The sequence below is a fragment of the Musca autumnalis genome, unplaced genomic scaffold (genome assembly GCF_047663935.1).
Source record: "Musca autumnalis isolate F117 unplaced genomic scaffold, ASM4766393v1 scaffold_2, whole genome shotgun sequence".
Taxonomy (NCBI): Eukaryota; Metazoa; Arthropoda; class Insecta; order Diptera; family Muscidae; genus Musca; species Musca autumnalis.
The window spans coordinates 77,533,623-77,553,624 of NW_027411755.1; the positions used below are offsets into that span (position 1 = coordinate 77,533,623).

The following is a 20,002-nucleotide window of genomic DNA, read 5'->3' on the forward strand; positions in this document are numbered from 1 at the left end:
GACCCCAAGTATGTTTGGACGAAATGTGTTTCAGACAATTTGGAGTCGATTGAGCAATGGCCGTCCGTCTGTCTGTCTGGCTGGCTGGAGCGCACGATAACTCTCGAACGGATCGACCAATTCGATCCAAAATTTGGCTTTCGTAATATTTTGTCCAAACTTTGTTTAAGTTCGAAGATGGGCCATATCGGCCCACTCCTTCCGGTACCTCCCCCACAAAATTCCAAAAAGTTCGGAAAATTTGAGGGCACGATAACTCTTGAAGGAAGTAACAGATTTGATCCATACTATGCACATCGTGGAAATTCTACTAAACCTAGATAAAGTTCCAAAATGGACTCAATCGGTCCACTCTTCGGGTATCTCCCACATAAAATTTCGGAAAAGTTCAGTTTAGGGCCATCTCTCGAATCAAAAATGTTCGGAAAAATTTTTCGTACGGTAAATCTTGAAGGGAGTAGCTGAATTGGTGTTTACTTTACACATCCTAATATATATATAATATAGATCAGGTTCAAATATGAACTATGTTTGTCCACTCCATCCAGTACCTCCCACACAAAATTTCGGATAAGTTCATTTTAAGACCTGATATCGAATCACTTTGTTTTTTGTTGAAGCAACTTGCATTCGCTGCCTCAATTACGATGGTAAAAGTTTTTTTAGGGGCAAGTCCATACTTCTTGAGCAAACAGCCCGAAGACTAAAAACCCCTTATGGCACCATATGTTGTGGCTGGAGATCCACGGCCAATGTCGATGTTTTAGTATCTCCTCCGCAAAACTTCTATTGAATAGAAGACTTCCGTAGGAGTCTTCAATAAATAAAAGACAGCCGTAGAAGTCGTATATAGAAGACTTTTATAGAATACCAGGCCTCCTTACAAGATTTTCATAGAATAGAAGACGTACATAGGAGGCTTCTATAGAGTACAAGATCGCCATAGGAGACTTCTATAAAATAGAAGATCTCCATAGGAGGCTTCTATGGAATAGAAGATCTCCATATGAGGCTTCTATGGAATAGAAGGCCTTCATGGGATACTTCTATAGAATAGAATACCTCCATTGGAGGTTTCTATAGAATAGAAGGCCTCCTTAGGATACTTCTATAGAATACCTCCATAGGAGGCTTATATAGAGTAGAAGACCTCCATAGGAGACTTCTATCAAAGGAAAGACTTCCTTAGGAGGGTTCTATAGAAAAGAATGCCTTCTTAGGGAGCTTCTGTAGAATAGAAGGCCTCCTTAGAAGGCTTCTATAGAATAGTGGGCCTTTGTACGTGACATCTTAAGAATAAAAGACCCCCATAGGAAGCTTTTATATAATAAAAGACCTCTAGAGGAGGCTTCTAAAATACATACATAGAATAGAAGGCCTCCTAATGTGGCTTCTATAGAACAGAAGGCCTCCATAGAAGGCATCTATAGAATAGAAGGCCTCCATAGGAGGCTTCTATAAAATAAAAGAACTCCACAGGAGGCTTCTATAAAATAGAAGACCTCCATAGGAGGCTCCTGTAGAATGGAAGACCTCCACAGGAGGCTCCTATAAAATATAAGAGCTCCTTAGGAGGCTCCTATAGAGTAGAAGGCTTCCATAGGAGGCTTCTATTGAGTAGAAGACCTTCTTAAGAGGCTTTTATAGAATAAAAGACATCCAAAGGAAGCTTCTATATTATAGAAGACCTCTATAGGAGGCATCCATAGAGTAGTAGTGGAAGACCTGAGGAATAGAAGACCTTCCATCGGATTTGTCCTACGCTAAAACGTCCAGTCCCGGGGCTTCATCCGTGTCCATGGCTTCATCATTTCCTGTCAGTGGTAAATTACCCAAAATGTCGTCCGGGATGCTCTCTTCCCTGAGAGTTAGTTGAATGTTTTGCTCAATACGATTGAGGAGTATCCTGCTCTGTCTGTCGAGACTGTACTTTTTTTAATATACACCTTTTTCAGATGTAATTCGAAACATTTTAGTTGTAATTAGTAACATTTCATTTGTAATTCGAGAATTCTATTTGTAATTCGTAACATTTCATTTGCAATTCGAATTATACCATTTGTAATTCGAAATATTCCATTAGTAATTCGAATTATTCTATTTGTAATTCGAATTATTCCATTTGAAATTCGTATGATTCCATTTGTAATTCAAATTATTTCATTTGTAATTCGAATTATTCCGTTTGTAGTTCGAATTATTTCATTTGTAATTCGAATTATTCAATTTGTAATTCAAATTATTTTATTTGAAATTACACATGAAATCATTCGAATTAGAAATGGAATAATTCGAATTACAAATGGAATAATTCGAATTACAAATGGAATAATTCGAATTTCAAATGGAAAAATTCAAATTTCAAATGGAATAATTCGAATTACAAATGGAATATTTCTAATTACAAATGGAATAATTCGAATTACAAATGGAATCCTCAAATTACAAATGAAATGTTACGAATTACAAGTAGAATTCTCGAATTACAATTAAAATAATTCGAATTACATCTGAAAAAGTGTAGTTCATGGATGTCGTCCCCACTCTTATCTGCAGTCCGTTCCGTTGATCGGAAGCATTGGTCGTAATAATGTAAAAACATAGGAAAAATGCGTTGAAGGAAATTAGTTTTTTTATATTAATTTCCAATAAGTGACTCTTCAACACAATGTAGAGCTTAATTCTCTAAGAAGAAGTTAATTATGAAGTTCCTAACATTTGATTTTTTAATATATCCACTACATGAACCTCTAAGGGATGCTGGCATTTTGAAGAATGAAAATGTTTTTTTTTATTATAGTCTCTATGTTGGACGCGCAACTCATATTCAATATAACATTATTTTAATTTAATTGGAATTTCTTGTAATTCAATATAATGATCCAAAAATGTTCGTCAACAAGGCAAAAATTGGTTGCAACCGAATATCATCATTACCGCACGAAATATTAACAAAAAAGCGAAAGAACTCGAAACATTTTTTCTTTAACATCTATATATATATATAAAATTCTCCTGTCACGGTGTTCGGCTTTGAACTCCTCCGAAACGGCTGGACCGAATTTGATGAAATTTTGTATGTGGAGTTTGTAGGTCTGAGAATAGGTTTTTAACTACTTTTTATAGTGGTCAATGGAGTGACCAGGGTACCTCCCACACAAATTTTTTTAACAAAACGTGAAATCGAAGGTATTTTTCAACCTATTGTTTAAAAATTGTTTGCAATGCTATGGTAATTACTACCCTGACCCTGAATGATCATCGTGGAAGTGAAATATCGCGGTCCACAATTTTTTTTTCTCAAAAATGTATAATTGCAGATAATATCCGTAATGTTAGTACGCGTGTCTTTGAAAGCGCTATAAAAACTGACTTCAATAAGTTAGACATTGCGGTCAACTTCACAATTTTCACAGTAAAATTCCGATAATTTGAAATGGCACTTGACCAAAATTCCAAAACAATCGATTGGGAAATCAGCCAAAGTTCTTCAAAATATCGAAATAACAGCTTTCAATGCAAATTCTCATAGTATAACGGGAAGTAGTGGTCTCGGGTGACCTCCCCCACAGCTGTTTTGACCAAAACGTGAAATTTCAGATATTATTATTGGTAATTGGTGGTTGGTGCGTTGGTAGTAGAAATCCGTTGTAAAAAAAAGTTTTAGTTGTAAATGTTTATACCGGGACCTCAAAAACGGGCGAGCAACGCGGGCCGGGTCAGCTAGTTTCCTATAAAATCAGAAAATAACAAAATTTGAATAATACAATTTTTATTACAGTGTTTTATTTAACTTGCCTTGGTGTGTGTCTGGTAACTCATTTTTAACACGGTTGCAGTAGACCAATCTTAGTAAAACTTTGCACACTTTTCAGATTTGGATGACAATACACGAATATGAAATCAAAACCAATATTGGTCCATTTTTACACTTTTTTACAGTGTTTTATCTAATTTGCTTTTCAAATCTGGTAACTAATTTTTCACACGGTTGCAGTTGACCAATCGAACTTAAAATTTGCACACATTTCAGATTTGGATGACAATACATGAATATGAAATCAAAACCAATATTGGTCCATTGTTACAATGTTTTTACGGTGTCTAACTTAACCCCCTTTTCAACTCTTGTAACTGATTTTTAACGCGGTTGCAGTTGACCAATCGAAATAAAACTTTTCACACTTTTCATATTTAGATGACAATACGTGAATATGAAACCAAAATCAATATGGGTCCATTTTTTCCTATAGCCCCCATATAACGGTACCACCCGATTTCCGGTATTTTGCTTTTCAAATCTGGTAACTCATTTTTCACACAGTTTCAGTTGACCAATCGGACTAAAACTTTGCAAACTTTTCAGATTTGGATGACAATACATGAATATGAAATCAAAACCAATATTGGTCCATTTTTACAGTGTTGTACAGTGTTCAATTTTACATGCTTTTCAAATCTGGTAATTCATTTTCAACACAGGTGTAACTGACCAGCGAACTAAAACTTTGCACACTTTTCAGATATGGATGACAATACATGAATATGAAATCAAAACCAATATTGGTCCATTTTTACACTGTTTTACAATTTTGCTTTTCAAATCTGGTAACTCATTTTCAACACAGATGTAATTGACCAAGCGAACTAAAACTTTGCAAGCTTTTCAGATTTGGATGACAATACATACATGGTCCATTTCACAATGTTCTAACGTGTACTATTTGAATTGCATTTCAAATCTGGTAACTCATTTTCCACACAGTTGCAGTTGACCAATCGAACTGAAACTTTGAACAATTTTCAGATTTGGATGACAATGCATGAATATGGGCCCAATTTTTCCTACAGCCTCCATATAGCGGCACCACCCGATTTCAGGTACTTTGAGGATTTTATGTTAAGTTTTGCCCGAATAAGCTGTCATTTGGCATTTTCAAAGATACAGACATTTGCCCACCAAAAATTGTGAACAGAGGTCCAGGTTTTGGTATAGCCCCCTTATAGCGGTACGGCCTAATTTTAAGAGTTTTAAGGATTTTATCTTAATTTTTAGGTGAATTGGCTGTAACGTGGCATTTGGAGTCCACAATGGTTTTGGTATAGCTTTTATATAACGGAACTACACGAAAAAATTTATTTACTCAAAAGTTAAAGTGTATTTACTAAAAAGTTAAAAATAAAATATAATTTAAAAAAAAAAAATAAGTTTCAGTGTTTTATTTAGGAATGCACTTAAAACTAGAAAATAATTTGTCGCTTAGCCTCAATAAATATATCCTTTCTCATGATGGAATCTCTCAAATAAAACGCTTGCATTTAAATTATAAATGGTGGTAAAATTAAACGGCAAGCGTTTTATTTGAGAGATTCCATCATGAGAAAGAATATATTTATTGAGGCTAAGCGACAAATTATTTTCTAGTTTTAAGTGCATTCCTAAATAAAACACTGAAACTTATTTTTTTTTTAAATTATATTTTATTATTTTTTCCCTCAAATTTTGTTAGTATTTTTGCAAGTAACATGAATATAATAGCTCCGACCTTCACGGCACAGGCTTACTATTTCAAAAATATGTCTGCAAATACGTAAAATTTTTTCATAAATTTGTTTTTTTGCGAATCCATTTAGCAATTTCGGGAGTGTTTTTGCAATGTAATGACATATAATAGCATATCAAGCCGCGATTTTTTTTAAGTTTTTTTCTAAACATTCAAATTAAAACGGTCATATCTTACAAAAACAGATTTCGATTGACGATTTTTATCAAAAATCATAGATGTGGTATCAAAAAAATGTTTTGGTTTTTTAAAATGAATAACTCAATTTTACAAATGTTGCCCATTTGTTTTTGGAGGGCTGAGGATGACCCGGGTATCAACGACGTTCCGTTCAAATACAGTTGCTACCCTACTGCAAACCTGATATATATGTCGCTGGTCCCAGGGATGCACTGTGAAATAATCAGATCTCCTCATTGGCTCGCGACAAGATCTCTCCACCTCTTTCAACCAGGCTTGAAATCGGCTTCGGAGGAGTTATCCAATCACGTTTTTGTAAGATTTTGGTTAATTTTAACTAAAAACTCTTCAAAATATAATACAGGAATAAGAAGTTGTACAGAGTCATCATCCTAATAGACATGAGAACTCCTTTTAAAACTGGCGCCCACTCTATAATTAAAAATCCAAATATCAATATTATGTTACATACTTTGAAATAATCATTTATGGCGAATAATAGGAAATGTTGACAAACGAAATGTTAAACTTTAAACACCACTTTAATAACGAAAAAGCAATGTAAAAAGTAACAGTCACATTTATAAAATAGGCATAATTCGTCATTTTCATCATTGCGCATTCGATTTCATGAAATTCAGATAAACTATGCGCACGATGACATTTGTATTCCAACGTGTTGAGATAACTTTAGTTGTCGTGATGCAATACTATTTGTTTACAATCGTAATTTGCTTTAATTTTATTCAATTTCGGTTTTTGTTTTTCTTCTTCTATTTCAGATAGTCACCTGGTGCGCAAAGCACCTCCATCATATTCAGATGGCGTTTACGCTATGGCCGGTTCAAATCGACCATCAACAAGGCGACTGAGTCGCCTATTTATGCGTGGTCGTGATGGTCTGGGTTCTAAATATAATCGTACCGGGCTGTTGGCATTTTTTGGCCAAGTCGTGGCCAATGAAATTGTCATGGCCTCAGAATCGGGCTGTCCCATTGAAATGCATCGCATTGAAATTGAAAAATGTGATGAAATGTACGACAAAGAATGTCGTGGTGATAAGTATATACCATTTCATAGAGCTGCATATGATCGGAATACCGGTCAAAGTCCGAATGCTCCAAGAGAGCAGATAAATCAAATGACTGCTTGGATAGATGGCAGTTTTATTTATAGTACCTCAGAGGCTTGGTTGAATGCGATGCGTTCATTTCACAATGGCACACTGTTGACAGACAAAAGTGGCAAACTACCGGTGAGGAATACAATGAGAGTGCCGCTGTTTAACAATCCAGTACCGAGTGTTATGAAAATGTTGAGTCCCGAACGTCTGTTCTGTGAGTATGGAGTTAATGTTTTAACAAAACTTGTGATATTAATTGTTTTCCCTTTTTTCCAGTGCTTGGTGATCCCCGTACAAATCAAAATCCCGCTGTACTTGCCTTTGCCATATTGTTTCTACGTTGGCACAATACATTGGCTCAACGCATAAAACGAGCTCACTCTGATTGGTCCGATGAGGAAATCTTTCAAAGAGCACGTCGCACTGTCATCGCTAGTTTGCAAAATGTAATTTTGTATGAATATTTGCCGGCCTTTTTGGGTTCTGAATTGAAACCCTATCAGGGTTACAATCGTGACATTCATCCAGGTATAGGTCATATATTCCAAGCTGCTGCCTTCCGTTTCGGTCACACAATGATACCGCCTGGAATTTATAGACGTGATTCGAAATGTAACTATAAGAAGACACCTATGGGTTATCCGGCAATACGTTTGTGTTCTACATGGTGGGATTCAAGTGTAAGTATATTTAAGTTGAACAATGAAGATGGAGGATATATTAAAATGTCCATTTTATTCGCAACATCGTATAAAACTCTGAGTAGAATTCGATAAAAATTTTAATATTTTTAAAAAAGAGTTTTTCACCTTATTACTGACTGTTTGTTATTAAAATGGCTCAGAAAGGTCCATACTTTAAAATAGTTGACTGTTGTTGTTGCAACGCAAATATGTTCGTTCGTATATCCTTTTCAGTTATCTGGTTCCGATTCCACTGTGTCCAAATTCAAATATTCTGCAACCTAGACGAGCTGACTTAGCTGGGCTTTACTGAGTATTTCAGTCATGAAAAGCTTCTCTACAACTGGTGTCGCAAGACACGCCGTTCGGACTCAGCGATAAGAAGTAGGTCTCGGATCAGACATCGGACGTATCGTCCGAATTTTGTTCCGATTTCGTTAAGATGTCGGTACGATTGGTTTGCTGGGTATGTAGAGTGTCATGCGGTCCCAATCCACATGCAGAGCATCGTTCCATCAATTCTGACCCAAGACGAATTGAGACGGCTGCATGGTAGGATCTTAACCAGATCATGAAGATCTGTTCTGACTTGCCATGGCGAGGTTAGCCTGTGAAGATGGTCCTCATGAAGATGGTCCACTTTTGTCATGAGGAGGCACCCTGTTACATTCTTCAGGAATGCATTCGGGCAGGTTTGAATATTCTTATACGACTCAAACGCCGCATAGCTTACTACAGATCGGCCTATTGCTTTATACGACGTCAACAAGGTTTCTTTGCCAGCTCCCCAAGTGCGGTCGCCCAGCGACTTGCGAACCTTGATCCAACATCTGATCGTGTTTTAAATAGCTGCGACTTACGCGGGCAATTTAAACATGCTGTCGAACGTTACACCCAACATCTTGGGGCAGTTAGCGGTCAGAATTAGAACTCCTTAGACCAATACGCTCAGAGGGAACCTCAGTTCAGCCGTCCAGGTGTTGAGCAGTGTGGCAGTGGGTTAGCGGCGGATATTTTCATAATCCAAAGATGAAAGATCTGCTAGATAGAATACCAACGAAGAGTATTTTATGGAACAGAAGACTACTGAAGGAATCTTCTATAAAATAGAAGACCGCCGTAATGGTCTTCTGTGGAATATAAGATCACTGTACGTGTCTTCTATAGAATAGAAAACCTACGTAGGCAAAGAAGGTTACCGTGGAATAGAAGACCACACAAGGGGTCTTCTATAGAATAGAAGACCACACAAGGGGTCTTCTATAGAATAGAAGACCACATAGGGGGTCTTCTATAGAATAGAAGACCACATAGGGGGTCTTCTATAGAATAGAAGACCACATAGGGGGTCTTCTATAGAATAGAAGACCACATAGGGGGTCTTCTATAGAATAGAAGACCACAGAGATGGTCTTCTATCAAATAGAAGACCACAGAGGGGGTCTTCTATCGAATAGAAGACCACAGAGGGGGTCTTCTAAGGAAACAGCATTACCATTCTAATTCCGTGTGGCCCAATGGTTTGAATCATTTCGCATTTCGGATGACGTCTGCAACATCACTCATCGTAAATTGTGGTTTTACCTCTTCTACTGGGATGGCTCTTATACGACGTAACACACACCTCGCTGGAACTGTTACGGCATTGAAAGTAACATCTATCTAACATCCTTCTTTCACAGATTCGAGAACGTTGCTCACAATATACTTAACTCTGTACCCAATGTTGCATTGCATCAGGTCATCTAGCCGCTCTGATGACTTCAAGAGTAAGTTCTCCAACTCCTGGGTTTTCAGGGTTCGTACGACAAGTCACCTTATTTACCAGATCGGGCGCCAAAATGGTGATGCCTAGCGAGTTGTGACAATCTCTCTTTTCCTTGTAGGAACGTCTTCGTATACAAAATGTGGAACTAAAAATTTGCTTGCCCAGCGCTCTACCCCTACCCCCAAGGGCTAAATGTCAAAGCTCATGATGAGTATAAGAAGTTGTCTGTTAACGGAGACGGTGATCGGAAGATTGTCTAAACCACGGGAAATAACGGATTGCCAGGACTTGTCATTTACAAGATCGGGCGCCACAATGGTGATGTTTGACGAGTTGTGGCAATCTTCTTCGTTCATCGTGCAAAATGTGAAGTCATTGCGTAGGACAAAATGCCAAAGCTCATGATGATCATTGAAGTCCCCTAACACCATACAGTTATTGCACACTAAATGCGAAGTAATGCCAGGCATATAACGCAGGGCACAACTATTCATCGGCGGTATGCACACATTAAGCAACTCTACTTCGGCTGTCCCACACTTTACTGCTACCCCACACATTCATTACACGTATTGGTCACTGAGTCGAGCACAAGCGAGATGGGTCTATACAGGACAGACTGTTGTATAAGGAAGGGAAGTCTTCCTCTTCCGCTTTTTGTACAATCCTTTCGCAAAACGATGTAACCATTGCAACGTTGCAAGCTGTAGTTGACGCTGAGCTTTGTTTCCTGGATCGCGACTTCGATGACTTTAAATTGCAGGAATGATGCATTTCCGGGGCGTATGTTGTTGGGGAGACTGCGGGGTGTCTTGTATTCCGATGACGACGACGATGAATCCGCCGACAAAGCTAGAAATACGCTGGGAGATGATCTGGCGCAGCAACATAACTCCTATCGCAGTAGTCTTGAAGGCGGCTAAGACCAGAGCAGCGTCGCGCCCTTTCTCTACATCCATTACATCTCACCGAAGTTGACATACGTTGTATGCGATCTGGCAAACGGACTAGATCCTTGGCCGAATGTTCTTCTCTATCCCGATAAGGGCGAAAAAGCTCGGAGCAGGCATTCCGGGATATATTGCCGCTCACATGGTGAAAAAATATACTAAAAAGCAAATAATTATTTTGGTGTCGGGCGAGCGGCCACCTTAGCCTCTGAAGCCGAGTGATAGCGGGACTGGCAATCCACCATCCTCTTGGCATCTGCCTGTGGATCCTCAGAAGATCTTACCTTCTTCACGCAAGCTTGCTGCGCAGAGGTTTTGGATTTTCCATAGCTTACTTTGAGGTTGATAAGTAGCTTCACCCACTTAACTTCTCGCCCCACCATCCCCTCTTTTCCTTCCAGCTTCCCAGCAGGACAAGATCTGTTGGGAGCTGCCGACCTTGCAGTAATCTGTGAACCAGTCCTCTGCAAGTTCGAGTCTCCTGAATATTTCTCAATCACGCAGATAAAGCAGTGCCTCTGGTTGAGACCTTCTTTGGCTGGTTCATTTGCGTCTGAACCTTCCGCTTCGCCGACATCGAGACAGGGGCGACCTTGAAAGGATCCAGCCGTAAAGTTGTCTTCGGGCGGGTGTCCGTAAGAGACTAAAGCCGCTTGAAACCACCTTTCTAAACGCCAAATCGAAATTTCAAACCGGTTAATGGCTAATTGTAGTATCCTTCTCTCCGTAGTTACTCAGGGGAACTCTCCTGACTCAGTCTAAGAATTTTGCTCTCCCTCTGGGGATCGAGAAATTCCTTACCCTGGGAATCTGTAGCATGTTTGACAGCGTCCATGATCTGTGTATATTTGTCGTCCCCACCCGAATGTGCATCTTTTGCACCAGGTGCAGCGTTGTGATGGCGGTCTTCAACGAGGGTGCTTTATTTTGTTTTGGGGAAACTGTGGACGATCATGTTATAGCCCTCCACTACCATAACTAGGCCTCACAACTACTAGTTTAGGCGCTACGAGGGCATCAGTGAGGGTCTGTTCTATTCCAGTCGGAATATGATATGAACATTTAATCAAAAAATCTTTAAAATATAGCCCGCCCTGTTTATCATCTTTTCCTCTTTTTAGTAATTGTTGCTTTCCTTCTCTCTTTCTCTTAGGACTTCCTTACGGACACCACAATTGAGGAAATCCTTATGGGCCTGTCTTCACAAATATCCGAACGTGAAGATCCCGTCCTGTGTTCCGATGTACGTGATAAGCTTTTCGGACCTATGGAATTTACACGTCGTGATTTGGGAGCATTGAATATAATGCGTGGCCGCGACAATGGTCTTCCTGATTATAACAGCGCTCGCGAAGCTTTTGGTTTGCCACGTCGTAATACGTGGACCGAAATAAATCCAGAATTATTTGAAAAACAACCGGAACTATTGGAAATGTTAATATCAGCATACAATGATCAGCTGGACGATGTTGATGTCTATGTTGGTGGTATGTTGGAATCATATGGACAACCGGGTGAACTGTTCACAGCCGTTATAAAAGAACAATTTGAACGTTTGCGAGATTCTGATCGTTTTTGGTTTGAGAATGATCAAAATGGTATATTCACCAAAGAGGAAATCGAAGAGATCCGTAAGATTACCATGTATGACATTATTGTGAATAGTACGGATATTGGTGAGGATGATATACAGCGCAACGTTTTCCACTGGCAGGAGGGTGATCCTTGTCCCCAACCAATGCAATTAAATGCCACGGAGCTTGAACCGTGTACATATCTCGAAGGGTTCGATTATTTTTCCGGTTCAGAGTTGATGTTTATTTATGTTTGCGTATTCTTGGGTTTTGTACCCATCCTATGTGCCGGTGCCGGATATTGCGTTGTCAAGCTGCAGAACAGCAAGAGAAGAAAACTAAAGATACGCCAAGAAGCCTTGCGGGCTCCACAACACAAGGGTTCAGTGGATAAAATGCTGGCTCGCGAATGGCTTCATGCCAATCACAAACGCTTGGTAACTGTGAAATTTGGTCCAGAAGCTGCCATTTACACGGTCGATCGTAAAGGAGAAAAGCTGCGTACATTTAGTTTAAAATCTGTTGATGTGGTCAATGTGGAAGAATCGGCCCACAATCACATCAAAAAGAAACCTTATATCCTGCTGCGAGTACCCAATGATCATGATTTGGTATTGGAGCTGGAATCATATGGGGCAAGAAGAAAGTTTGTCAAGAAATTGGAAGATTTCCTCATACTACATAAGAAAGAAATGACTTTGGTTGAGGTGAATCGTGATGTCATGTTGGCCAGTGCTGAAACTCGTGAAAGGCGACAAAAACGTTTAGAATATTTCTTCCGTGAAGCTTATGCCCTAACATTTGGCCTAAGACCAGGTGAACGACGCCGTCGATCTGATGCCTCATCCGATGGTGAAGTTATGACCGTTATGCGTACATCCCTTTCTAAGGCGGAATTTGCCGCCGCCCTTGGCATGAAACCCAACGATATGTTTGTCCGGAAAATGTTCAACATCGTGGATAAAGATCAAGATGGTCGTATTAGTTTTCAAGAATTCCTGGAAACTGTTGTCCTCTTCTCACGCGGCAAAACCGATGATAAACTGCGTATAATTTTCGATATGTGTGACAATGATCGCAACGGTGTCATCGACAAAGGAGAACTAAGCGAAATGATGCGTTCCTTGGTGGAAATAGCCCGTACAACAAGTCTGGGTGATGATCAAGTTACTGAGTTAATTGACGGCATGTTCCAGGACGTGGGTTTGGAACATAAAAATCATCTCACCTATCAAGATTTCAAACTAATGATGAAAGAATATAAGGGAGATTTTGTTGCCATTGGTTTGGATTGTAAAGGTGCTAAGCAAAACTTTTTGGATACATCAACAAATGTGGCTCGTATGACTTCGTTTAATATTGAACCGATGCAGGAGAGACCCCGTCACTGGATGCAAGAGAAATGGGATAGTTATATAACATTCTTAGAAGAAAATCGTCAAAATATTTTCTATCTATTTTTGTTCTATGTTATAACAATTGTCCTCTTTGTGGAAAGATTTATTCGTAAGTATATGGGCTTGAGAATTGCTTCGGAACGATGGAATAACTCAATGTAAAATGTTTCTATGTTTGTTTCAGATTACTCATTTATGGCTGAACATACCGATTTAAGACATATAATGGGAGTTGGTATAGCCATCACAAGAGGATCTGCTGCATCACTGTCATTTTGCTATTCACTGCTCTTACTAACTATGGCCAGGTAAGTTTTTTCCTGTATCTATACATATATAATAGAAAAATGTTTGTTTTAAGTTTATGGGCTAAAAACCGCTAAACCGATCGTCCTGAAAATTTCAGAGGATATCATGGTCTGAAAGTAACATAGGCTATAACAATTTCTGCAATTCCGCGTGTAAAGGAATTTGGTCTAGTAATGAATTTGCCAAATTGTATTGAAATCGGTTCAGATTTGGATATAGCTCCCATATATTTTTTCGGCCGATTTCATGTATTTTATGCATTAAACACGCAATGTATGTAAAATTTCAATGAAATTTGGAATGTGTGACGGAATTGGCCCTAGAAATAAATTATATTGAAATCGGTCCAGATTTGGATATAGCTCCCATATATATTTTCGACCGATTTCAGGTATTTGATGCACCAAACACTCTATATATACCCGATTTTAATGAAAGAACCACGAACTGTATTGAAGAAAATAGGAAAAATTAGTTTCCTTTCGTTTATGAAAGTACAAAGCTCTCCACGTTAAAGCTTATTCCTTGGAGGAGTAGAATATCGAGGTACCCTTCTATAGGGGCCATATGAATATGTGAACCTATTCTTAAAATTCAGTTCTGGAATATTTTATAACCCCATCCAAGACATTTCCGTTTGATAATGGCGCTAAAACCTTCAAAATGCCGAAAATCGGAAGATACCCTTCTATGGGGGGCTACATTAATATGTGGGCCTATACGTATAATGGTGGCCCTATGCTCCTTATAGGAGTTTTAAGGAATAAATATATACATATAAATCTGTTCTGGTATATGTTATGCTTGTTTCGGTTTATAATGGCACTAAAACATTCAAAATAACGAAAATCGGGAGGTACCGTTCTATGGGGTCTTAATGAAAACGTGGAGCTATACCGACAAATTTCTGGTGGAAAGATACAACCAACGAATACTAAATACCAAATTCCAGACATATCGGTGTGATTTGAGGTTGCATCCTTTAAAATACCAAGCAATCGGAGGGTACCGTTTTATGGGGGCTATATGAAGACATGTAGCTATACCCACAAATTTCTGATGGAAATTGTTACACACCCAACGTAGACTAAAAACCAAATTTCATGGATTTCGATTGGATATTGATGTCGCATCCTTTAAAATACCGAAAATCGGAGGGTACCGTTTTATGAGGGCTATATGAAGACGTGGAGCTATACCCACAAATTTCTGACGGAAATTTTTACACCCCCAACGTAGACTAGATACCAAATTTCAAGCATTTCGGTATGAAAATGACGTTGAAACCTTTAAAATACTGAAAATCGGGAGGTATGTTTCCACAGAGCCTATATGAAGACGTGGTGCTACACCGAGAAATTTCCAGTGGAAAATCTTATTCCCCCAACCAAGACTAAATACCAAATTTCAACCACTTCGATTTGATAATGAAACTAAAACCTTCAAAATGCCGAAAGTCGGAAGGTATCCTACCATAGGGGCTATATGAAGACGTGGAGCTATACCGACAAATTTCTGGTCAAAAGTTTTATACCTTCAATGAAGATTAAATACCAAAATTCAGCCATTTCGGTGTGATATTATGCCAACACCCCTCCAAATACCGAAAATCGGGAGTATCGTCCTATGGGGGGGGGGGAGGGTAGGAGACGTCTATATGAAGACGTGGAGGAATTCAAATTCCATTGCTTCAGGTGGTCGTGCCTACTAGCCTGCTGAATTTAAGAGCAAGTTCCCAAAATCTTGGGTGTTAAGGGTTCGTACTACAAGGCTCATCACTCTTAATTGCGGGTCCTATTACCTGGGAAATTTGTCTAATTTGTGTTATTCGACCAGCAGGTATGTAGCGAGCGGCTGCATAAGTGATTATGTCCCGGAAATTTTTATCAACTACCCGAGAATCTGAGGATATGGGAACCTCTCTGTAAATTAGTCTGAACCCTTCCCAATCAGCCTTTCCATGGTTCGGAAAAGTACGTCGGTCAGAGGTTATGAATTTCATAATATGAAATCGGGTGGTCTGTTAACGGAAGATGGTCTGAGCCAAGTAAAATAGCGGGTTGCCGGGACACGTCATTAATCAGATAGGGTGCGACAGTAGTAATGTCTAGCGAGCTCCCCTCTTATCCTCGTAGGAGCTATCAATTTGCTCGGTCAGCGCTGTACCCCTCTGGTCTTTGCCAAGGTTTGAATGCCAAAGCTCATGATGAGTAGTGAAGTGCCTTAGGACCAAACGATTATTGCCCTCCTAAAGCTAATTAATTTCGAGCATATAACAACGCAGGACACAACTATTCATTTGCGGTATGTACACTTAAGCAACTCTACCTCGACAGTCCCACACTTTACAGTTACCCCATACATTACATGTATTAGACTAGAGTCAAGCTTAAGTGAGATAGATGTGTATGGGACAGACTGGTGTATAAGGAAGCCAAGTTCCCCCTCCTCCGCTTCTTGAAAGATCCATAGCAACGTTGTTGACTTTGTAAGGAGACCGTTGCAATTTTGAATTACAGGAACGATGCCTTTCCGGGGCACTGAACCACGGCATGTGGTGTCAGACGCTTCCTATTCCGTCGAAGACGATGAATCTAACGACGAATTTGGAGATGATCTGGCGCAGCAAACACCAACATAGCTCCTATCGCAGTAGTCCTGGAAACGGTAAAGACCAGAGTAGCCATGGAAGTGAACCGTAGGTTAGGTTATAGGATGCGCAGCTGCCGTTGATTGTTGACATCCACTTGAATCGGAGACCAGCGCACGATGGGGCCAATGGCAGGTTTTTGAGGCAAAAAATCATTTTTTCAAGTCAGCGATTGAAATCAAATAATAACGGAATTATATTCTTAACACTTTCAAACCTCCAAAACCAAAAAATTTAAATTTCGTCACACATTTTAAATTTCATCGAAATTGGACAGAATTTGCGTGTTTGTTGCACCAAATACCTAAAATCGGGTGAAAATATATAAGGGAGCTATATCCAAATCTGAACCGATTTCAAAATAACTTGGCAAACTTATTTCCAGTCCGAATTCCGCCACATATTCCAAATATCATCATAATTGGACAGAATTTTCGTGTTTGGTCCATCAATGAACCGATATCAACCAAATTTGGCAGATTAGCTTCTAGGCCGATTATAAACATCTGCACGAAATTTTATAGGTCTAGCTTGCCCCTGTGATTTTTTGCCTCAAAAACATATCATCGGCCCCATCATGCAGCGGTCCATTGTGATCATCCTTAAAAGGGATAAAAAGGGTGAGAGTAATAGTCAAGGCTATTGAACTTGGTTGATGTGGAGACTGAGAGTGACAAGGGCGATACACCTACATCCGTCGAAGATATATTTTCGCGGTTTTTAGTAAAAGTTTATATATCCATGAGGTCGGCCGCTGCGTAGCCTCCTTGCAACGGGATAACTAAGCCTACTACACGTCGAGGCGCCTATATAACAACCAGGATCCGATTAAATACAGTCGGTACTCTACTGCAAAACTTCAAAAAACACCGATAGACACGATGTCGATTAACACCCAGCTATTAAGGGATCTCTTCTAGGGTAGGGTGTGATTCATTTCACCTCATTGATTCGCGACAAATTTCCTCCTGTTTTTTAACCGGGTTTTAACCGGGCAGATTTCGGGGGACATTGACTTGGGAACACTTCAATTGTTTATAGCGTGAGTGAGGGAATTAATCCATATCGACACTAATAACCAGTCTGATATTGTTCCGGGACTTTTTCACAGCATTTCCTAACTAGGCGTTTACACACAGACAGTATTGGCAAGAGAATAGCAAAGTTACAAACCATTTTCACCAATATATACTTTTCTCTATACATATTTAAAAATTTATAAATGTATTTATGAAAAAGGTTTGTATTTTTGATATTGTCTTGGCAATACTGGCATTTGTTTCTGCTTAGATGCAATATATTATTAACCAAACCAATTAATTATTTGTCTCTTTTCAGAAATCTAATTACGAAGTTAAAAGAATTCCCAATCCAACAATATATTCCATTAGATTCGCACATACAATTCCATAAGATTGCCGCCTGTACAGCTCTATTCTTTTCCGTGTTACATACAGTGGGTCACATTGTGAACTTTTATCACGTTTCAACACAATCACATGAAAATCTAAAATGTTTAACACGTGAAGTACATTTTGCCTCGGACTATAAACCGGATATAACATTTTGGTTATTCCAAACTGTGACGGGTAAGAAAAAAAGATATGGTGGAAATCGGGTATTTAATAATCTGCTCTAATTCATTTGATTATAGGTACAACGGGAGTGCTGTTATTCATTATAATGTGCATTATATTTGTCTTTGCCCATCCGACAATACGCAAAAAGGCCTATAAATTCTTCTGGAATATGCATACGCTCTATATTGGTTTGTATCTGTTGAGCCTTATACACGGCCTGGCCCGCCTTACCGGACCACCAAGATTTTGGATGTTTTTCTTGGGACCTGGTATTGTTTACACGCTGGACAAAATAGTTTCGTTGCGCACCAAATACATGGCCTTGGATGTTATCGAAACAGAGTTACTACCTTCGGATGTTATTAAAATCAAGTTCTATCGTCCCCCAAATCTAAAATATCTTTCTGGCCAATGGGTACGACTATCATGTACAGCCTTCCGTCCCCATGAAATGCATAGTTTTACATTGACCTCAGCACCACACGAAAATTTCCTTAGCTGTCACATAAAAGCGCAGGGTCCATGGACTTGGAAACTTCGTAATTACTTCGATCCATGTAATTATAATGCTGAAGATCAACCAAAAATACGCATCGAAGGTCCCTTTGGTGGTGGAAATCAAGATTGGTATAAATTTGAGGTAGCAGTAATGGTTGGTGGTGGCATTGGTGTTACCCCATATGCTTCGATACTCAATGATTTGGTATTTGGTACAAGTACGAATCGTTATTCTGGTGTGGCTTGTAAAAAGGTATACTTCCTTTGGATTTGTCCATCACACAAACATTTTGAATGGTTCATTGATGTGCTGCGAGATGTCGAAAAGAAGGATGTCACCAATGTTTTGGAGATACATATTTTCATAACACAATTTTTCCATAAATTCGATTTGAGAACAACAATGCTGGTGAGTTTTAAATCAATATTTTACTTGCGATTTATCAATTTTCATTAAAATACTTATTATTTTTGCAGTACATTTGTGAAAATCACTTCCAACGACTTTCGAAAACATCAATATTTACGGGTCTCAAGGCTGTTAATCATTTCGGTCGTCCAGATATGTCAAGTTTCTTGAAATTTGTTCAAAAGAAACATTCCTATGTAAGTCCTTGGCCCTATTTAACCCTTGATTTGAATGTCCTATATATCTTTATTCTTATTTGCAGGTGTCGAAAATTGGTGTATTCTCATGTGGCCCCAGACCACTCACCAAAAGTGTTATGTCCGCTTGTGATGAAGTTAATAAAACTCGAAAACTTCCCTATTTCATACATCATTTCGAAAATTTCGGTTAAATTACATCGCCTTTTTAATCTGATTAAACGAGCACTTCCATTCAATTTCGCAAAATATCTAACAGTCCACTGTCATCATACTTACATTTAATATTAAAAAATATTTAAAAACAAAATCAAGATCTTATGTATGTAAATATGTTTGATCATATGTATGTATGTAGTATGTGCGTTACCCATCTTATATGTTATGTAAAATAATTTTTTTAGTCAAATTGAAAGAAAGAATTGCGTTCATCATCCCTGTCTCTTAAATTGAAATCAAATCTAATGCAATTAATTAGTTCATTCACGTATTTATTTTTTGTGTATTAATACTTTTATATAATGATATATTATATTAGAAATAATTACCACAAACATCTCGTTCTGTTGTCAATGTTACGCGACAAAAAAAATGTTCTTTAGAATTTATTTATTTCTATTATTTTAAATAAAACATAAGTCAAATAAATATTAAATTGTTTTTATTGTTTAGTAAATTATGTTTTATTATATTTTCATTTTATCCCTCCGGATCTTACAGTGCTTATGAGTTTAATGGTGCTCTAGTAGTTCACTCTCGCTGCAGCCACTTCAGACCATTGGCAAGAAGAAGCTGACTTGTTGGCTCGGTTTGGCAGATGGTTGTAAGATATTGGATCGTGTGTTCACTAAGGTGGTTTTAAAGAATCAATGTCGGATTTTTTTATGCGGCATCCCCCTAAAGTGTTTAGTTTTGTTAGGTTGAACTGGTAAAAATTTCTCATCGATTGGACAATAAATGTGGCCTGTAAAGCAATTTCGTGAAAATTCACTTTTTTCAAATTACTATGGAAACTTTGAAGCCCCAGTGGCAAACTTTGCTCAAACTTTGGCAATCTTAAAATCTAACAAAACTAAAGGCTTTAGGAGTTTGCCGCCTAAAAAAACCAATATCAATTTTT

At 38.5% G+C, this 20,002-nt stretch overlaps 1 protein-coding gene across 2 annotated transcripts in view; it reads left to right on the top strand.

Annotated features, from left to right (window-relative positions):
• The window catches only part of Duox (dual oxidase), an 84,575-nt gene extending 65,045 nt beyond the window's left edge, over positions 1-19,530 (top strand). For both annotated transcript variants that reach the window (XM_073968053.1, XM_073968054.1), the window contains exons 4-11: positions 6,527-7,081; positions 7,144-7,547; positions 11,422-13,348; positions 13,424-13,547; positions 17,537-17,787; positions 17,853-18,685; positions 18,754-18,882; positions 18,948-19,530. In XM_073968053.1, coding sequence (XP_073824154.1) covers positions 6,527-7,081; positions 7,144-7,547; positions 11,422-13,348; positions 13,424-13,547; positions 17,537-17,787; positions 17,853-18,685; positions 18,754-18,882; positions 18,948-19,076 — 4,352 coding nt within the window. In that variant the 3' untranslated portion in view covers positions 19,077-19,530. The remainder of the gene's footprint in view (positions 1-6,526; positions 7,082-7,143; positions 7,548-11,421; positions 13,349-13,423; positions 13,548-17,536; positions 17,788-17,852; positions 18,686-18,753; positions 18,883-18,947) is intronic.
• Positions 19,531-20,002: the final 472 nt, after the last annotated feature.